Source organism: Lycorma delicatula, chromosome 1 (genome assembly GCF_047948215.1).
Source record: "Lycorma delicatula isolate Av1 chromosome 1, ASM4794821v1, whole genome shotgun sequence".
NCBI classification, from domain to species: Eukaryota; Metazoa; Arthropoda; class Insecta; order Hemiptera; family Fulgoridae; genus Lycorma; species Lycorma delicatula.
The window spans coordinates 275,533,437-275,553,127 of NC_134455.1; the positions used below are offsets into that span (position 1 = coordinate 275,533,437).

Sequence of the window (19,691 nt, forward strand, 5' to 3'; positions counted from 1 at the left end):
TCTTACAGTTGAGGAGGTTAAGGTTAGTGTCTTAAAGTTTAACCAACTATGTATGGAGTATCTTTTTGTTTGGAAATGACGTACGGGTGTTGAATAAGAGAAAGAGGGACTCAATTGAGGGTTTTGAAATGTGAATATGGAGAAGGATGGAGAAAGTAAGATGGATGAATAAAGTAAGGACCGAGGAAATAATAATAGGATTAAAGAAGAAAGAGCACTTTTTGGTGGAAGTATACATTGAAGAAGAAACCGGTTAGAACATGTGGTTAGAGGAAGTGAAATCTTGACAACTGTATTGGAAGGGTCAGCAGAAGGAAAAAGGAAGCGAGGAATAAGAACAAAGTTAATAGATAAGGTAAAGACTGGGAATTACAAGGAGGTGAAGGAAAAGTCTTAGCAAAGAAATGAATGGCGTAAGCAGTGGCGTAAGGAATCTGCCGCCAGGCAGAATACAGCTAATGATGAGGAAGAGGACCAACATTTCTTTGGTGGCTTTGCTTGCTAATATTTCCCTGAAAAGGACTTTTACAAAATCATGTGAACTTAAAACTTTTTATATTCCCGAGGAGCAGTTGGAAAAGAGAGTAAAATACCAGCAAGTTTCTAGATTTTGGTTGTATTTTACTCAACTGATTGTAGATTTTTCATTCGTTACTTAAATATTAAAAATTATTTAGCCCAGTCACCAGTGACATTGATGGAAAAGGGGAAATAGCGTACAAAATTTAGTCGACAAGTATGAACGTATATTAGTTTTTATAAAACTTAAATTTATTCGCATTTATTTCAAAAATTCGATGTTCAATCAACAGAATAATACTGTCATAATTTTTAAATATTTTAAAAATATTTTCAGTCGGTTGATTAATATTATTCACTCACTTAAAGAATTGCTTCATCAATGATTATGATAAATAACAATTGCAAAATGCAGATTTTGGAAAAAAATCGTCATGCAAACCTTTTATTTGAATTATAGTTTATGTATTTATTAAAAGACTCAATACTCATTTAAGCGTAATTAGATTGCAAACTTAAAAAGAAATAAAATAAATCATAAAATGATTTTTGAAACATTTTTAGGAGGTTTCATTCATGGTAGCGATGCCTAATAAAGCAAGTCATGTCTCTCTGGTGGATGTAGAAAAATCGACTGTATTAGATCTGAAGAATAAAAGGCCTGCGCGTACAGTACAACGCTGGGGAGGTATATGTACTCGAGACGGAAAGTACGGCCTATACGCTCCATCAAGGTAGGTACTTAAACTTTAGTATTCTGTGAACATATTCTGTGATACAAACTAAGAAGTACATTTCAATTAAAAATCTGAAAATTTATCTATCTATCTGAAACATATAAACATTCTTTATATTTAAAAATGTATCGGAAAATAAAATTTTATGATAAAAAAATATTAAGGCCAATACTTTTAATTATAAGAAAAATGAGTAGGGCTTGAGCAAAAATACAAAAATCTTGAGATCTTAAAGAATAAATATTGATTTTTAAATAATCAGAGCAGAATATAACATATTTTGGTATTAAAATCTGACAAAATTAAGCCTTCTGTGAAAGGAAGTAAATAAAATTACATACACTAAAAATGGCTGCATCATTTGGGAATGGTAAAATGGCTGTATTATGGCTGTATCATTTTTAGGAGTGAAATTACCTCGTGTCCGTTCACCTATAACTATTACTATTATACATCAACTCAGAACGATTGAAAATTCCATAAATAATTATTATTATATGGAAGTAAATATACTAAAATTTTTTTTTTGTATTAAGAAAAATATTTAGTTAAGAAATCGATTAAGAAATGGTCAAATTTTAATATAGTTTTGAATTTCTGTTTACAATTAATTTATATTGTTAATTAGTTAGATTAATAATGCATTTATTTTACTAAAATTGTAATGAAAACTTTTGAAGTTATATATTTCTTTAAAGGGTACATTACAAACTTATGTATAGCAAAACTGTTGATTCTTGTTTACATCAACCTATGTGTACCCAATAAAGCCCAATTTACCTGGTACAATTTACCAGGTACAATTTATCTGGGAAGTCTGCAACTTGAATATCTTACTACGGAAAGATCCATACAAACATAACTAGGATGGTATCATACATTCACCCGATCGATCGTTATTACTGCGTATCAGTAAAAGTTACAAGTTATATTAGTTAGTAAAATGCGTCAACTTAACCGGAAGCAATAAATAACCACTTTGATAGTTTTTGTTTGAAGTGTTTAATAGGAACACTTTAGTTCGAAAAATTATTACAGAATTTATTACTAAAACGTTTATTTGAACATTTAATTTTATTACCCAAAATATCTCACTAGTCAACGAGAGCATTATTTATATACAGAGGCCGTAAAAATAGATTTATGTATAAAAACATCTGAGAACCTCTAGTCAACAGTCAACCAATATCATCAATTACTTAGTAAAAGAAAAATGAAAATATCGTACACAATACGTTTTAAAGATAATACTCGATCTTTTGTAAATTAAAATTATTAGCTGCTGTACCCCCCTATCACCATTAAAAGTCATCATTTGCTTCTAAGTAATAAAGACACAAATAACATTTGAGGGTAATTAGTAACCCCTTCGCTAATTCCGTAATCCAAATTCGATTAAACCGAAAAGCGTTTTAACAAGAAGCCTTAGAATTCTTAAAATATTCATAAAATAAAAAATGATTTTAAGGAAAAATGTGAAATTATTATTAATCATCAATATACTCTTTCAAGACAATAATTTTTTCACTTACAAGAATATCAAGATATTTATGATATTTTTTCCTTATCAGTATGCCTCATACGAACAGTTATAATATTAATTAGCTCTACGGATCCCTCAATAGTATCAAAAAATAATGCCGGTGGAAAAGGAGAAAATAATAAAAACACTTTTACGTACGTCTAACGAAAGCCTACGTTGTTTATAGAGTGCATTTGAGTTTATTATTTTAGTGACTGTTATAAAAAGCATACACGTTTTGTTAAAACATGGTTTACAAAAGTAATTTTGCTTCTTTTTTTTTTTTTTTTTTTTCAATTTATCTAAAAGTAATTTGCAATAATAATGCGAGAGCCATTAAAAACACAATTGTTAAATAAATTGGGCTTATTTCAAGAATTGATTATAAAAATTGTGTTTGACCTTGTTACCTTTGTAATATATACAACACCGTATTTACATCACTTTTACAGAGAAGGTACCTACTGTAACCATATAACATCACAAAACGTGATAATGTTAATTATGTCAGGAAACCAAATATTATTTATCTAAAACATAGAATTTTTTTTCTTCGTGTTATATATTAACTATTCTTAAAAATTGATCAAATTTATTAGTTTTTTAATATATTTCTTCCAAATTATTTATTTCAATACCTAGCAAGATTTTACACGAATTTACCGTTCCTGTTACTATCAGATTCCTCAGTTATTTCCCACTTTATTGTCAATATTGTAGCCCTTTTCCAATCTCCTTTTTCTACTTTAATTACACGTCGGTAGCATTAAATTCCATCTGCAACACCATTAACTTTTACATTATATCCTGTCTCACCGCATACCTGCTTTTTGAACAAAAATTATATATCATTTTTCTTGAGTTAGTTTCTTTTACCGTAATTAAGAATAATACCTGGAATAACAATAGACTCGGAGATGTCAATTTTTACATGACACAATTACTGTCGGGGCACGGCTCTTTCGGTCAGTATCTGTATAGGATCGGGAAGAGAGCCACCCCGCAGTGCATCTATTGTCCAGAGAACGACGATGCCGAACATACGTTGTTCATATGTCCAAGATGGGCCGTTAACAGAGGTCAAATAGTAATTAATAGTCTTACACCAGAAAATCTCATAAACTGGTTGGGGTACAACAATGAGAACTGGGAATGGTTCCGCAGGTTCGCCGGGGAGGTCCTGCGGGCCAAAGAGGATGAAGACAGAAGAATGGGAGTATAAACAGTAGGGTAGGGCGGACAGTCACTCCATGGAGGGCCTGTACGCCTTGGTGTGCGGGTACCTGAGAAGGGGGTGAACTCCAGGGGAGTTTGAGTTTGGGTTAAAATAAAAGACCAAGTCCCGGTCGGCGGGGTCGTCCCTGCGGGAGCCTAGGCTCTTTGTGGGGTCGGCGCTGTCGATTAGAGGCCAAAGGCGTAAAGACCGAGTCCCGGTTCCCTGCTGAGGCGCTGGGGGACGGCATAGCCGGACCTTGGCTCTAAAGCGGGGGATTAGAGGCAGGCAATGTAAAACAAAAGATCCGAGACCGGGGAGGCCAACTTGCCGTGCCGGACGTATAGCCGGCGGGTGGGGGACGCCTCCTTTGAGAGTAAAAGGACACTCTCCCCGACTGAGTATACTTAATTGGATATCCGGTCGGGGAGAATAGGAAAAAAAAAAAAATTAAGAATAATGAAAATAATATTCACCCGTCAATTTTTATTTTAGCTTCAGAGATAAATGTTCTTTGTAATAACAATTTCATAACTTTATACGCAGATAATTTACATTTTGTTAAAAAAATTAAACCTGGGAGAGTACTACCTAAAAAATACTTTAAAGTAGTCCATTGTAATAAGAACATTAATTTTTAAACGAAAAAACGTCCACAAAACAAAACTTTGCAAACTATATATATTGCCGCGTGTTCGCGGTTTGACAAGGATATTGAGAAACTAACAAAAATAAGAATTATTTTTAGATTAATAAATAAAATGTATTACTCTAAAAATATATAAAATAAAATTTTTTTTTTTTTGTCTTCAGTCATTTGACTGGTTTGATGCAGCTCTCCAAGATTCCCTATCTAGTGCTAGTTGTTTCATTTCAGTATACCCTCTACATCCTACATCCCCAACAATTTGTTTTACATACTCCAAACGTGGCCTGCCTACACAATTTTTCCCTTCTACCTGTCCTTCCAATATTAAAGCGACTATTCCAGGATGCCTTAGTATGTGGCCTATAAGTCTGTTTCTTCTTTTAACTATATTTTTCCAAATGCTACTTTCTTCATCTATTTGCCGCAATACCTCTTCATTTGTCACTTTATCCACCCATCTGATTTTTAACATTCTCCTATAGCACCACATTTCAAAAGCTTCTAATCTTTTCTTCTCAGATACTCCGATTGTCCAAGTTTCACTTCCATATAAAGCGACACTCCAAACATACACTTTCAAAAATCTTTTCCTGACATTTAAATTCATTTTTGATGTAAACAAATTATATTTCTTACTGAAGGCTCGTTTAGCTTGTGCTATTCGGCATTTTATATCGCTCCTGCTTCGTCCATCTTTAGTAATTTTACTTCCCAAATAACAAAATTCTTCTACCTCCATAATCTTTTCTCCTCCTATTTTCACATTCAGTGGTCCATCTTTGTTATTTCTACTACATTTCATTACTTTTGTTTTGTTCTTGTTTATTTTCATGCGATAGTTTTTGCGTAGGACTTCATCTATGCCGTTCATTGTTTCTTCTAAATCCTTTTTACTCTCGGCTAGAATTACTATATCATCAGCAAATCGTAGCATCTTTATCTTTTCACCTTGTACTGTTACTCCGAATCTAAATTGTTCTTTAACATCATTAACTGCTAGTTCCATGTAAAGATTAAAAAGTAACGGCGATAGGGAACATCCTTGTCGGACTCCCTTTCTTATTAGGGCTTCTTTCTTATGTTCTTCAATTGTTATTGTTGCTGTTTGGTTCCTGTACATGTTAGCAATTGTTCTTCTATCTCTGTATTTGAACCCTAATTTTTTTTAAATGCTGAACATTTTATTCCAGTCTACGTTATCGAAAGCCTTTTCTAGGTCTATAAACGCCAAGTATGTTGGTTTGTTTTTCTTTAATCTTCCTTCTACTATTAATCTGAGGCCTAAAATTGCTTCCCTTGTCCCTATACTTTTCCTGAAACCAAATTGGTCTTCTCCTAACACTTCTTCCACTCTCCTCTCAATTCTTCTGTATAAAATTCTAGTTAAGATTTTTGATGCATGACTAGTTAAACTAATTGTTCTGTATTCTTCACATTTATCTGCCCCTGCTTTCTTTGGTATCCTAACTATAACACTTTTTTTGAAGTCTGATGGAAATTCCCCATTTTCATAAATATTACACACCAGTTTGTATAATCTATCAATCGCTTCCTCACCTGCACTGCGCAGTAATTCTACAGGTATTCCGTCTATTCCAGGAGCCTTTCTGCCATTTAAATCTTTTAATGCTCTCTTAAATTCAGATCTCAGTATTGTTTCTCCCATTTGATCTTCCTCAACTTCCTCTTCTTCCTCTATAACACCATTTTCTAATTCATTTCCTCCGTATAACTCTTCAATATATTCCACCCATCTATCGACTTTACCTTTCGTATTATATATTGGTGTACCATCTTTGTTTAACACATTATTACATTTTAATTTATGTACCCCAAAATTTTCCTTAACTTTCCTGTATGCTCCGTCTATTTTACCAATGTTCATTTCTCTTTCCACTTCTGAACACTTTTCTTTAATCCACTCTTCTTTCACCAGTTTGCACTTCCTGTTTATAGCATTTCTTAATTGCCGATAGTTCCTTTTACTTTCTTCATCACTAGCATTCTTATATTTTCTACGTTCATCCATCAGCTGCAATATACCGTCTGAAACCCAAGGTTTTCTACCAGTTCTCTTTATTCCGCCTAAGTTTGCTTCTGCTGATTTAAGAATTTCCTTTTTAACATTCTCCCATTCTTCTTCTACATTTTCTACCTTATCTTTTTTGCTCAGACCTCTTGCGATGTCCTCCTCAAAAATCTTCTTTACCTCCTCTTCCTCAAGCTTCTCTAAATTCCACCGATTCATCTGACACCTTTTCTTCAGGAATGTAGATTGGGGTTTAAAAACCTGAAGAATAAAAAATTATAAAAACAATATACATACATAATAGTAATTCAAATAAAAAGACAATATTTATTTAACGAAAATTAAATTATAAATATGACAATACGTCTGGTCCCATTTACTAAACACTTTAGAATGACTGATAGAAACTAATATTGCAATAAGAAGGTAACAATAAAAAAGTCTTAAGTTCATACAGTATTAACTTTCTGCGTGTATTTTTACTTCCTTGTACGAAGTAAAGGAAGTATTATGATCGCGAAAAATTTTAGTTTTCAGATTTCACGGGAAATATCCATTTTGACCATCCTTGAAATTCATTTTGACTAGTTTTGGCGTGACGTCTGTACATACATACATAACCTAAGTATGTATCTCGCATAACTGAAAAACGGTTAGCCGTAGGATGTTGAAATTTTGGATTTAGTTCTGTTGTAAAATCTAGTTGTGCACCTTCCCTTTTGATTGCAATCGACTGAACCAAAAGTGTTCAAAAAAAGCCCAATATCGAAACAAATTTGGATTTTGGACTTTTTCTTAACTGTAGTAATAAGCCCTCATTGAGAGTTTTTCATTTTCAACGATATATCATAAGTTGTACTTATTTTCATTGGTTCCAGAGTTACAGGCAAATGAAATTTTAATTAATGAAATATTTGGGTCTTACAAGGAGAAAGCACGTCGGTTCGAATCCGACTTCATTTCCTTTTTATTAACTTTTTTTTTAATTTAAATATATTGATTTATTAATAATTATTAACTTTTGATTTTAAAAGAAATCTTTATAATAATTCAATATTAACAATAAAAATAAAAATAAATAAATAAATAAAAATCAGAAGTTATTAGTGAAATAAAATTTTATGTATTTTCATTTAAAAGTTTTTACAAAGTTTTATTAATAAATCAATATATTTAAATAAAAAAAAGTTAAAATAAGATATATGTATATGAAGTTGGATTCGAACCGATGTGCGTATGGTTACGGATCCGACACGTTCTCACTTACACCACATGTAGTTACACCTCAAGTAGTTACTTGAGGGACGTGAAAAAAATTAATATAAAATGCTGATACGGACACCACAAAAAAAATTGATGCAATGTGGTATTCACCACAATGCAAATGTGTAACTGTCCACTTTATTAAAGAATTGGAGGATCGTATCTCATTTTTAAATGAAATAAGTTTAAATGAAGTGCATCAAAAAATGTGAATATTAATAGGCGTACGAGTAATTTAAACGATGTAATACTCGGTAAACGAGTAATTTAATAGGCGTACAAGGAATTCACAGAGTGTCCTTATCAGATTTTTACTTTTACTGTTAAAATAATAATCCCTAAACTTAATGAATGAATAGAATTCTGTCACCTTCATTACCGTTTAAGAGTAACTCACCGAACAACTTGTATTCGCCCACTGTCTACATTGTAATACTCCTGACATACTCTTCACTCGTTGCTATCACCCACTTACTGATATCGCTGTTATCAAGACTGCACCGAAGACAACCTCACAGAACTACTGACTCTGCCCGCTGGTCCCTGAGAGTATTTATCCTTCCTGGCCTGGAGCACCAGTATCTGAATCGTCCTTTTAATTGTTGAAGCGTAATAATTTTCATTTTCCTTGCCTACGTTTTTCTATAAGTTATTATTCAGCTCCAGTAATGTACCAAGAGCACCAGTAATCCAGAGCTCCAGTAATCGACCTTGTCGATCATGAGCTTTTGGAGGTTCCATTGTCTGTATCACGAAGAAAGAATTGAAGAAACAATAAACGGACCCGTTATTATAAAAAAAAACCCTTTAAATTCTTCTTTATTTTCTCTTTCTTTCTTCTTAATTGGAAGAAACCCATAAATCCATTGGAGTTATTTTCATCTCTTCTAACTCTATTACCAATTAATAAGGTAATTTATGCTATGTATGAAATAGGCCTAACGTAAACATTGAAATCTATTTTTAACGAAGTAATTCATATTTTTACTGTAATTAGTTTCCAAAAGATGAGTCAACAGGTTATAGTACAAGTTTATCTGTTGCTTCTTATTAGCTGGCAGAGCAGTTAAACTAATTAAATTTTATCTCTCAGAATAGGCTACATTCTATTATGATATGTCTATTGTATCATCCCTTAATATTTATCAATTATTGATTTAAATATTTTACGCCAAATTAATTCTTAACAGATACGCGATAAAGAATATACACAGACACAAGTTAAATATGATTGTCTCTGTTTATAATTACAATTGAATATAATTATAAGGTATAATTTATGTTACAGAAACAGGTGTTATATGTACAGTAATACGTAAAATTTTATGACATGTCACTTGTGAATCATGTTATATTTTATATTACAAAATTGTTACATATTTTTTTAAAAATATATAAATTAATTGATTAAATTAATTTTATTTTAATATTAGTGGATCGTATTTCCCCGCTATTATTGAAATATGTGAGTCAAAAATATTTAAAATTATAGCCAACTTATACATGTCTATATAATATATTGGGTTCATTGTACTTCTGAACTGTTCGGTGTAGAATGGTTTATGGTAACTCAAAAAAAAAAATCTATTTTCTATTATATAAACATTAATTTAAATTACTCATATCTTGAGGAGTAAAGTAATTCTAATTACAAAAGGATTAACGAAATTCTTTTGCTATTAAAATAACTTAACGCTACAAATTCTGTGATCATTTCTTTTACATCCATTTATTTTTAACAACAATAAAAGTGAATATTCTGTAGGCCTTTAAATTTTTCCCAGGTAATTTTTTCTTTAATAATAGGAACGGTAAATGAATTTTAGTGCTATAACAATAAGAATTATTTAACAAACGTAAATACCAGATTTGTAAAGTTTTTTCTGGGCGAAAAACTTTTCCTGTTATTATCGCCTGGAAAACAAAAATATGAAACATAAAATCTAATAAGACAACAAAATTAAACCAAGAGAGAAACTTTAAGTAGAAATTTAAAAACAAAATTAAAACTCAAACTAAAATACTAAAAATAAAGACAAAATAAAAAACTTAAACTAAAATTTTAAATACAAAAATATACAACTACCATAAAAAAATGAAATTTTAAGAGCACTATTAAAAAGTATGTAAAATACGAATACTTTGAAGAAATAAAAATACGCGGTCCAAAATTTCTTTATTATTAACAATTTAAATAACGTATGCAATCCACGGGGATATGGTGAACAGTCAAGCGGCACTTGGCGTCGTACGCATATCGGTGCATTTTCTAGTGACATCATGTACCAGTGAGTAGCCCTCGTATGTCCTATTCGCAAGATTTGTAAAATGCCCTCCTGTTTATCCATTCCTTTCAGATAAATGTATCTATGAAAAATGGATTAAGTTCAAAATAATTTTTCATCGTTCAAATCCTATTGAAAATTGACAACTAAACAACATAAGATTCTTCATAAATGGTTGAAGATATCAGACGTAGGAATTTTTCTGCATTCTAAATCTCACACGGCCAGTACATGTAAGTTAGTACCTTACATCAACCGTTTAAGATACATGAATAGCTGTAAGCAAAATAACTACACGGTTTTCGTAGGTTTGTAAAATCAAGTTGAACGAATTTATATAATATGTTTATTACATTACGTGCTTTTGTTCAATTCATTCATCATTTAATTGTATAAAAGTTAACAAAAAATGATAGTATACAATTTATATGTGATATTCTACAAAGACGGATAAAATTTCAGTTTGTTATTATTTAACCTTTCTTATTATAACTTAGAATTAAAAACCAAATTTAAATTAAAATTCTTCTCCCTTAATATCATGTGGTTGAGATCGCAGGTCTAATAGGCTATGGCCTATTTTAATTATCAAAGATGTTTTCCCGACCTTCAATTTGGCTTCAGAAGTAGTCATTCCACTATTCAACAAACATATAATTATTAGTGTTATTAACAGGTGTCTGGAAAGGAAGGAGTATTGTTCAGCGACATTTTTGGATGTGCAGCAGACCTTTGACAAGGTCTGGTTGCCTGGTCATTACAAGTAGAAGTCAAGCCTGCCTCAACCATTCAATTTAGCTAGCTACCTAGCTACCTGCATAATCAGTTTTCGCAAGTTATATGTAATCAGAAGTTGTCTAAATTTATTGACACTCAGTCAGGAGTTCCACGCGGTTCAGTTTTGGGACTGATTTTATACATGATCTTTACTGCAGACCTTCCTAATCCGGACTATGTCACAGTTGCATCATTACCGGTTACGGAAGAAACGGCATCTTGGTGGTTGACGATAAGCCAACTCAACCCTAGGGTAAACTGTAATCACGATTATATCTTATCAAAGTGTGGCTACCTAAATGGAAGATAAAAGTTAATTCGAAGAAATCAAATCATGTGACGTTTGCAACGAGGAGAGGAAACTGCTCATGTGTTTCCCTGGAAAATATTGATATCCAACATACCAACAATGTACGGTTCCTAGGTTTGCATCTGGGCTGTCGTATGACATGTAGAGATTAAGTAAGAGTAAAAAGAAAGCGACTAAATATTAAGCTTAAGCGGATGTTCTGGTTGCTGGGCAGGGGGTTTCAGTTGTCTCTATCAAACAATTATTATTTTATAAAGTAATTCTTGAACCTACAGATTTGGACCTACAGCATTTAAAATTAACAGCAATATCGAGGTCATCCTGTGGTTCCAGAACAAAATACTCACCAACACAACGAAACCGCAATAGTTCGTGAGAAACAATGAGATTCATGAGTATCTGGCGATCCCCAGACTTTCGTGAGGAGATTAAACGACTAGGCTCGAAATATATATCTAAGCTAAATACACATGTGAACCATCTTGTTATCAATTCATTAATCAATGGCGAGGATGTTAGACCACTGAAAAGACTCCATTTGTTGGATCTGGATGATTCTATCTGATGACTAAAGTGAAAACTCTTTTCACTCGGATAATAAACTTAGTTTCTATTATAACTATAAATAATAAACTAGTTTCTATTGGCTAATAAAATAATTAATAATAATAAAATAATATACTGGCTAATCGGATAATAAAATAGTTTCTATTGGCTACCTTATCTTTTGTTTTGTCTTGAATTCTCCCATCGACTATAATTATTCAACTTGGAGGACTATCGATTTCGTTTAATTCAGATATTTATTTATTTTTATCCAACTATTTATTGGTTACGTTTGATATTGTTTCACTATTATAATCTCTCATTATGTATTTTTTTAGACCTGTTATGCTTGCTATTAGTTAACTGTATCTTTCAAGGTGTATCAATGGATACTCCTCTTTCAAGTAATTATTTATTATGCAATTTCAATTTACTTATGGTTTCAGTAGGTGGAACCGATTGTAAATAAAGCATCACATTGCAATAGGCAAGAATACAATACATATATATATATATATATATATATATATATATATATATATATATATATACATACGTATAATCTATATTACTTCATTTTCATTTATGGAGCAGATATACAAAAAAAAACTTAAATTCTAAATAAACTGTGAAATGTAACAATAAAACAGGTGTGCTTCAACTTAAAAATTCTAAATTGTAATCTTGCCAATTTAAATTAGAGCTCGTGGTTTTTTTTAATTTTCGTAGTGAAAGTAATAGTTTTTATTAAATCTATGTTGTAGAGGTGGTCTGGAATTAATTGAACTTAAAAAGGGCTCTACTGTAAAAACATTCATTCCAAAAGTTGCTGAAGGTGTATTCACAGTAATCTGTATGTTCAATAAAACTGATGAGTACGTCTTATATTATCACAGCGGAAAGAAAACTCTTCGTGTATTCAGGTGAGAGTAAATATAAGCATTCTACAATGAATATAACAGTATTAGAGTATTTATTAATCAGAAGATCAATAATCTTTTATACGTATGAATTATTTTTCTGTATAGGATATAGGATTGTGTATGAGTTAATAAAAGAACCTTTTGTCTCTAAGAAGATTGAGACGATTAATTCTGTTACTGAAAAAATATAAATGAATCATTTTTTGAGTAAATTAAAAAATTTAGCCCGTAAGTTTATTTTATAATATAACACATTTTTAATAATATGAATTTTCAAATTCACCGAATTATTTATTCATATCAGTAACATTCTGCAGTTTACCAGAAAATATTACAGAACAGTCGCGTTGCATAAACTTTTGAGCCGAGGTATGTTGAACCGGAATAAACGTCTTCCCTGAAATAAGCAGAGAATAATATAAACGGAAGTAAAATATTTCAAAAGTAACTCAAGAATATGTTACCCTAAAACTATTCTAAAAGCGATTTAATAATTCGGTACTATACATCATACCGTACAGTAAACAATGCTTTATATAAATTTATAAAGAATCTTCATTAAAAATTTGAATAAAGTAAAAAAAATAAAATAAAAATCTTTAACGTTGATAATTTAGCAAAGTTCACTAAGATTTCGTAGAAAAAACTAACGTACCCATGATTAATAGAATGAAAGGTTTCAGTAAGCCAAGTGGATTAGTGTAAGTTAAATCATACAATCATAGGAATAATACTTAATGTAATATATATGTATATATATATATATGTGTAATACAACCAATACACATGTATATACAAAGTATATCCGCAGCTCAAAACTAACTTTATCCACGCTGTGCAAATTCCTTTTAGTATTAAAGCTCTCCACTTTTAAAAATACAACAAGAGAACCATTTAAACCGTAAAAAAACACATTCAGAAGAAAATAAATTGTTCGTTGTTGCACAGGATTTTTGTGCTTCATTTTCATCTCTTATTAACATAACGTTTTTAAATTACCGTTTTAAAAATACAATATTAAACATTAAAAAAGCTGATTACGAATAAATTCGTATTTAAGTCGACCGTTATTAAATTAGGTCAGCACATCTATCAAATCCGCTCGGTTGGTCTAGTGATAAAAACTTTCGTAAATCAGCTGATTTCGAAGTTGATGTTCTCTGGTTTGAATCCTAATAAAGGTAGTTTATCTGGAGACGTCCGGAATATTCATAAGAAACTGTTTATCAAAAGTGTAAATAGATAAATAATTCATCTTTGTTAAGTATGAAGAAACGTAAAAAAATTATTAAAAATTACCCTCGCTTTCTAACTGCGTGTAATAGACATTTATAACATTTTCCTGAGATATTATTGCGCTTCTTCTTGTGGAGAAGGAGTGCGAAGTACAATACCAATGAAGAAGGAGGGGAATAATGAACCCGAGAAGATCATCAGGAACCACAATTCCATTCTATGAGAAAGGAAATCGTTTGGACTCATTAAAAGAATTTTTTCAATAGAAGAAGAAGGAAATTGTCTCATCTCTGCTAACTATAATCCTTAGCCTAGAAATAAGAAATAACAATGAGATATAAAAAAAAGTTAAATAATATTTTAAAGTCAAGTGTTCTATTATTTGGGATAAGATCAGAGTCACTAAACGGACATACGTGAAGGATCTTACGTAATACACAAGTTGCTTCTGCTAAAAAATTATTAATTCCTTCCTAACATAGCTTTTAATTTACTTCATAGAGGGGGTGATACCTCTCCATTACTCAGGTGACTGTTACCTCTTCCTTTGTTTAACCATACACCCTCAACGATTCCTTCTTCCCTGATTGTTTTCCTCCGAGTTAGCTGGCTCTTTCAAATTACACTCATAGTCGTTTCTTCTCTCTTTATATTTAAAATGTAAATGAAAAAGTTAATAAATTATCTACATTCTTATCGTAAATATCTAATAAACTATACAGTAAGCGAAGAATTTCTAAAAGACCATGAAATCAAACTTATTCCGCATGTCACTGGATATCAGTCATTGTAGGTTTTCATCATGGAGACATTTTATTAATCTCTAGATTCTAAAGATATCAATTAAATTTATATTTTAATTTATATTTATATTTTTATTTTAAATTTTATTAAATTTTTATTTTTTTTAAGTGATTCACTTAATTGTTTAGGCGTACTGATTATCGTTTAGATAATAGACCATTAGATAAATCGCAAATGTTTAAACGGTTCTAACCAAAACAGATTCTGTTCTACAACAGATTCCCTGTAGAATTTTCAATTAATTAGTGTAAATTACTTTTGGTTACCAACTCATATTAATTTTCATAATTATTGAGCAACCGTTAGATTTATTTTTTTAATTTAATCTGATTACAATTAAAAATTGAATAATATAAAAATTTATTATTAATAACATCTTTTTAACTTTAAGGTTATTTTTTACACCTAATATTTAACCCAACGTCACAGGAATACCTTTAAAATTGATCTTTAAATAATTTTACTTCATTTATCATTTGATTTAAAAAAAATTGTGTTTTTTTACATTGGAGAAATTGCCGTCTACCATCTTGTATGTATAAATTGAATAAACACTATATTATAAACATTATAAATTGAAAATACCTGAAGGTATTTTCAATTTCAAAATTCAGGTAATTTATAGTGTTAATAAATTTATAGTGTTATCCCATTGTCCGACTGAGAGAAAGTTTTTTTTTTAAAAATGATACTGATACTAATGAAAGTCAGCGCAGCCATGCTACAGTTGCAGTGTTACAATCCAATCAAACCACTAAACCGTATCGTTTTCTTTCTACTGTAGTCAGATAAAAGAAGCCGATAAAAAATAGTAGTTTTTGCTTATGTACTTAGTAAACTGTACAAGTTTTTTCTTTAGTGGCTTACAATAGAGAAATTTTCTTACCGGCCACTTGATAAAGTTCCTGCAGTTCTTATGTTTTAGTTATTTTATTTTTTTATCTCGCATATCTCTTGTATTTTACTCTTCCTTATGATATTTCATTATATTTGTTTTTCTACTAAAGAGTTTCTTAACTGCTCAGATCAAAATGGATATCTATCGTTGTTTTTTGTATTTTATTCTTGGCTTTCGTTGGTATCTAGTTTTCTTTGTTGCAATACAGAAATAAATTTCAATATTTTAAGTGTATCTTTTAATTTTTTTCACTACTTTTGATATTATTCTTATACTGATAAATTTTTATAATTACCAGATATAATAAATATTCAATTACTTTCGGTAACTATTTTTCTCAATTTTCTTATTTTGTCTTCTGTTTTAAATAATGATGTTCAGAAAAAGTGTTGACAAATTCATACCTGTAATTCAATTTCTATTACTTTGTGAGGTGTCTAATTTTAACGGTCGTAGGGGACTTTAACAAAGCGGTAGACAAGCAGTTTTTTCGTTGCCTTCTTCACTGAAGAAATTCCTCAGTGGAAAAATTCTCTTTCCACAAAATTTATTTTTATAAAACAACCTTGTTCTTTTAAATGCGAACTACTTATTATTATTATTGATTAAGTTAATACCATCAGGTCGATCACTCTAAGAATTTGTTTTTAACCTTAATTAGATTATGCTGCCATTTAAGTCATTAAGATTACGCTAAGCCTTTTTTATCTCTTTTTGAATTAAAATACCCCTTGATAAATAATCATCTATTTATGTATACAGTATTTATTTTTGAGAAAAGCAAAAAATATTAAGCTTACATTTTATCTGAAGAAAATCAAATATAATAGCTGTTTTAAGCGCAAAAAATAGAAATTAGGTGTCCTTGAAATGTAGGTAAAGTTTTTTAACTGGAATAAAAATTATGTAATTATGATAAAAGTGTACTTACAAAAAATGTAAACAGAACCGGGTGAAAACAAAGACACTGATAGAGATTGTAGAAAACCACCTAAACGAAAGAAAGCGAAACTGAAAATTAGATTTAGTAGATAAATCAGTTAACGATTATTTACTAAGTAATGAAGTAGGTTATTTACATGAAATGAAGAAGGAAAATAAATAAATGCATATACAAAGAAAGTGAATTGAAGTAGATGTGTCAAATGGTCTCTGTGACGTCAATAACCTTTATCCATCTCTATCATTTTTTTACTTAACTTGATATTAAAAATTTATGAATAATATTTTATTAAAAAAAACCTTTTACTTGTGTTTAATGATTTTTAAGATTGAATTATTAGTTATATGAACATAGACACTTATAATCTCTAGTACCATATTCTAGACACCTCAAAATATTTTGAAATATTTGTTATTTTCAGAACATCAGATGCAGAGATGATCGCCAACTTTAGGGTACAAGCAGAACTTAGTGCTGTAGAGAGTACTGAAGATGGACGAGCAGTGGTTCTTGGTACAGTAGACGGATGTGTATCAGTTTTGGCTATTGCTGACCCAGCTAAACCTGATATGAAAGAATTCCTTGCTGCCTTGCCATCACGAGATGAAGAGGTCTTTTCAAATATTCATATTTATTGGATTTTTTATTTCTATAAGTATCATTACAAAAGAAAGTTTTAATACACTTTTTATTCTGCTGTACTTTGATCTTGATTTAATAGAGTTTATTTATCTTTTCTTGATAGAAGAGTTTCCAATAGATTGCAGAGTTTACTGTGGTAGTTTTACTGGTTTTCCTAACCCAACTAAACCTGAAAAGAATCCCTTGCTGCCTCACAAGATAGTCTTTTAAAGAGGTCTTAAATATACTTATATTTAGAGATTTATAATCTAATAATAATAAAAATGTCTACAAGGTACAGGACTTAAGCATTTATTTTTATTTTTTAGACTGATATTCAACAAATGTCACCTAACCTTTATTTCTTGTAGGTAGTTAAATTTTTTAGCTTATGCAAAATTCCATAAAAAACCCAGATCATAAATAATGGCAAGTACAATACACTTCCCACCTAAAATAAAGTACTGAATTTACTTTTTACAGAATATTTGTACTCCAGAAATGAACAAAATTATTTACCCTACTCAAAAAGTTACTGTGAGAATATCTTTATAACGAATCTGTTAGTTACACAACTAGTATGTATTATTACAAAAAGGACGATTATAACAGAAAACAACATAATTTTATAAATCGAATAGTATCGCTTTGGTGAAGATTTATTTTTCTACAACTAAAGATATACACAGTGTATGTAGAATTACAGGCTTAGCTGTCAGACTCAGCCGGATCGACGCAGTGTCTTTACTTTTCATTACGGCAAAAAAATGTTATTTTCACCAGGTTCCCTTTGGAAATAAATAGATTTTTGTGGGCATAACCTCCTGAAGAAGTGTAGTACGATTTAATGAACAGTTCTATGAAATTTGAGGGGTATCGAACTAAAATTTGAGACGCTTTTCAGCTCTTGAGTTTTTTTATTTCATTTCACTTCCACTTATATTTAGCAAAGATTTGCTAAAAAATTTAAAAATGTAATAAAATTTTTAGTAATAAGAAATAAAAATGTTATTTTTTAACGCAATGAAGAAATTTTATTTAACGGTGAAGAACAATCTTTTTAACTACCTTGATTTCGTAATTTTATCTCTGTTTGACTTGATGACGCAGTAATACAATTTATGTTTCATGATGCTGGCTGGTGGGGGGCAGAGAAGCTGGTATGTTTGAAATAGATCTAATTCAAACAGTTAATCGCCCAAAGGAAAATTAAGCCCACGTCTGAACCAATTCGGCACTCTAAGTTTAAGAATCAAAATATAACCAGAAATAATTAACACACAGACATATATATATATTATAATAAATATTTTTCATTTTAATATTTCATGGAGATAGTCATGAACGGTGGTAATATTATCACCGATTGAAATGTTACTTTTTGCTGGAATTGTAAGTTTTTATCCAGTTATCAATGTATAATAAATGGATTCAATTTAAGCAGCAAGAATATTATATCCTAAGAGCGTTTATAAAATACCCTTAATGAAAGTTTAGTGCTGTAATTTTGGAATATAAAAATGATTTTATATGTATCATTCATTTCTTCATGTAAGTATTTTTAAATTAATGAGTTTTTAATTTTTTTAAATTCTTCCTTCTTTTTTATCAAACAGTGGAAGAAGAAACTTGAAAAACAGAGGGCTTCTAAACGCTTCCGTGCCGCAGGTTCGATAGCAAAAGTTTGTCTTCGATTATTTGATGATGTAACGGGTGTAGCAAATGGTGAAGAACAAGCAATTCAGAACTCATCCGAGGATTTTGAAAGAAAAAATCTTATTGCAGAATAAATCCAGTGAAATATTTAAATCAACTTTTTCAAATTAACCGTTTTAATAAAATGGTGCTAATCCCACCTTTTAAAAAATGCTGAAAAAATAAAACATTATATTATTGTAAATAAAAAATTGTTTCTGAAATTAAAGTTTATTTACAGTTTAAGAAACGTCTTCTTATTTTTAATAAAATGCAGAACACATGTTGCCCATGTATAATGTAGAAAATATGACACACCATAAGAAAGTGGTTCATAATTTTTAACAAATATTTGATGATTGTGTAAATTTGGTTATTACCACTTAACATATTATTTTCACTAAATTATGATATTCGTGCGGTCAAAGAAAGGTGGTAGGGACTTGTATACAAATAAAGGTTTAGAGCTCTTTTTTTATATTAATACAATCATGGCGTACTCAATCATCTGTAGCAGCGTCCATTTTTTTGCGTAAAGCCAAAATCCTCAATAAATTATTAATTGACTACACACAGTCATTTAATATTCGTAAAGAAGTAAGGAATACGATTTAATTTAAAATGCAATTATCTGTCATTGATTTAACATTAGAAGCCGTAGTTTAAAGGTTTTGATTTTGTCTTTAGTACCTGACATTTATTTTTTTAAACTAAATATAAT

The 19,691-nt window shown here is 30.3% G+C and overlaps 1 protein-coding gene across 1 annotated transcript in view; it reads left to right on the forward strand.

The window, feature by feature from the left end:
- Nucleotides 1–19,210, forward strand: part of LOC142332106 (NACHT and WD repeat domain-containing protein 2) — a 224,458-nt gene extending 205,248 nt beyond the window's left edge. Inside the window, exons 27-30 of the mRNA XM_075378333.1 lie at nucleotides 1,084–1,253; nucleotides 12,615–12,773; nucleotides 17,076–17,265; nucleotides 18,892–19,210. Coding sequence (XP_075234448.1) covers nucleotides 1,084–1,253; nucleotides 12,615–12,773; nucleotides 17,076–17,265; nucleotides 18,892–19,065 — 693 coding nt within the window. The 3' untranslated portion in view covers nucleotides 19,066–19,210. The remainder of the gene's footprint in view (nucleotides 1–1,083; nucleotides 1,254–12,614; nucleotides 12,774–17,075; nucleotides 17,266–18,891) is intronic.
- Nucleotides 19,211–19,691: the final 481 nt, after the last annotated feature.